A 2746-nucleotide genomic window follows, 5' to 3' on the forward strand; every position below is an offset into this window, starting at 1 on the left:
CAGGACGGTCTTGATCTCCTGACCTTGTGATCCACCCACCTTGGCCTCCCAAAGTGCTGGGATTACAGGTGTGAGCCACCGCACCCAGCCTATTTTTAAATTTTTTAAACTTTCCATTTTGAAGTAATTTCACACAAAATAGTTGCCACATGGTACATAGATTTTTCTTATATCCTTTACCCAAGTTCCCCAAATATTTACCCTTTGAAAATTGATTATATAAGTGATTTTGTTTCATCTGTTTCAGTATATTCGGGATCAACAGATTTTGATGTAATAAAAGATTTTTAATATTAATTCAGTATAGCATCAGCATTATTTAAAACCTAGCTGGCAGTAAGCTTTGTTTTATCATCTTTTTGCCATCTTCTTAGTCCATAAGGCAGATGACCATCAAGAGAGGGACACAACGCCCAGCACATTTTTCTAGAGAGGAACTGGGCTCCCCTGTTTATTTTGAAGTGTTGAACCTATGAAAAAGTTAGAAGAATAGTACAGTGAGGAGCACCCATGTAGCCTACCCTAGATTTGAGATAGTCTTGCTCTCTTGCCCAAGCTGTAGTGCTGTGGCATGATATGGCTCACCGCAACCTCTGCCATCCAGGATCCAGCCACCAAGTACCAGGGATTACAGGCTTGAGCTACCACGCTGAGCTAATTTTTGTATTTTTAGTAGAGTTGGGGTTTTGCCATACTGGACAGGCTGATCTCAAACTCCTGGCCTCAAATGATCTACCCATCTCTGCCTCCCAAATTGGTAGGATTGTAGGAGCAAGGCACCATGCCTGGCCTTGCTGACATTTTTTCCCTGAGCTTTTTGTTTTTGTTTGTTTGTTTGCAGACAGGGTCTTAACACTGTTGCCCAGGGTGGAGTGCGGTGGCATGATGTCATCTCACTGCAGCTTAGAACTCTGAACTCTGGCACAAGTGGTCCTCCTACCTCAGCCTCCTGAGTAGCCTGGACTAAAGGTGTGTGCCACCACACCAGGCTAATTTTTTTTATGTATTTGTAGAGACAGGGTTTTGTCATGGTGCCCAGGCTGGTTTTGAACTCCTGAGCTCAAGTGATCTGCCTACCTCAGCCTCCCAAAGTGCTGTAATTACAGGCATGAGCCACCATGCCTGGCCATTATTCACTTTTAATTGAACAAATTTAATATTGTGGATAAACTCCTCAGGCCTTGTAGATGACATATTTCTTTCCAGGCCAGGTATTCTTTATTGACCCTCTTTAAGGGTTCTATTATGATTGGAGAATATTAAATTATTGATAGGAACCTGTGCAACCAGCTGTCACCTCCTCAGAGTGAAAACTTCTTGTATACCCCAAACTACAATAGCTGCCTGCTCCTCTCCACCCCAGTCCCTATCCCTCCTGTGTTCCTGTTTTTTTCCAGTACTTCACACTACTTGTGTTTATTTATTTGTGTATGTATTTTTTGGTTACCCTTCTCCAAAATGCAAGCTCCTTGCCCTATTTGCTCTTGGGTTCCTAGTGCCTAGAAGAGTGCTCAGTCGGTATTGTTGGACGAACATTTGATCCAGTTTTGGTCAGTCTGGAAATGCTCTGGATACTTAGTTGGAATTGTCATCTTCAGGGAGTTGGGTTTTGCGTTTATTTACAGGTGTAGGCCCTGCTTCCGTGATGGTTGGGAATCTGGTTGCTGGAAAACGCATAGCACAAGCTGCTGGAAGGGATCTGGGACAAATAGAAGAAAATGATTTGGTGAGGAAGGTAAGTGTTCCTGAAGTGTTGCAAAGGACAGAATTTGCACTCAATTCTGGACAGAATTTTCATTGCAGGTAGCAGCTGGGGGATGCATTATATGACTTGTTATATGTTGCTGACCCTGAGCCCTTTTTCTGCTTTATGAATTCAGCACCAGTTTCTGGCAGAGATCTTACAGTGGCGAGCCCAGGCGACTCCTGACCATGTACTCTTCATGCTGTTAAATGCCAAGGTATTAAAAATGCAATGGTATATCTAATCAGCTGACTACCATAGGAGTATCTTAGGGGCTCTTTATCTCTTTCATCAGAAAATTTCTGTTGTCACCTCTGAGGAAGAGTTATAGCTTTCTCCTTGCTTTGACATATGAGGATAAACTGCAATCACTTTAAGGTTGGAATGAAACCTCCTAGAGTGCTATATAATACCTTCTTTTCTTATGGTACAGTCACATCTTTATTCAATTCTGATAGGAAAAATGGAGCCAACAATGCAATTACATAGATACATAGATGTTCAGAATGCATTATGTCATGACAGTTTTTTTTAACCCAATTGGACTTTTAATTCTTGGATTTCTGCTAGGAAGAAAATGACCTTAGACCAGCATTTTAAAAACCTAAGTTATTTCTGGTACTTAATTCATAATTAAATGATTTATTGCTAACAGACAAAAAGAGTACATTTAACTACTGGCTTCCCATGGATGGTTCATTATAATATTGTATTTTAGGACTGGGCGTGGTGGCTCATACCTGTAATCCTAATACTTTGGGAGGCTGAGGCAGTAGGTCACTTGAGGTTAAGAGTTCAAGACCAGCCTGGTCAACATGGCGAAGCCCTGTTTCTGCTAAAAATACAAAAATCAGCCAGGCGTGGCGGCAGGTATCTGTAATTTCAGCTACTCAGGAAGCTGAGGCAGGAGAATCACTTCAACCCTGGAGGCAGAGGTTGTAGTGAGCCAAAATTGCACCATTGCACTTCAGCCTGGGCAACAGAGTGAGACTCTGTCTCAAA

At 42.1% G+C, this 2746-nt stretch overlaps 1 protein-coding gene across 1 annotated transcript in view; it reads left to right on the forward strand.

Moving 5' to 3' along the window:
* The window catches only part of DIP2B (disco interacting protein 2 homolog B), a 275455-nt gene that overhangs the window by 240862 nt on the left and 31847 nt on the right, over nucleotides 1–2746 (forward strand). Inside the window, exons 24-25 of the mRNA XM_037744659.1 lie at nucleotides 1626–1735; nucleotides 1881–1961. Coding sequence (XP_037600587.1) covers nucleotides 1626–1735; nucleotides 1881–1961 — 191 coding nt within the window. The remainder of the gene's footprint in view (nucleotides 1–1625; nucleotides 1736–1880; nucleotides 1962–2746) is intronic.

This window comes from Cebus imitator, unplaced genomic scaffold, assembly GCF_001604975.1.
Source record: "Cebus imitator isolate Cc_AM_T3 unplaced genomic scaffold, Cebus_imitator-1.0 Scaffold181, whole genome shotgun sequence".
Lineage (NCBI taxonomy): Eukaryota > Metazoa > Chordata > Mammalia > Primates > Cebidae > Cebus > Cebus imitator.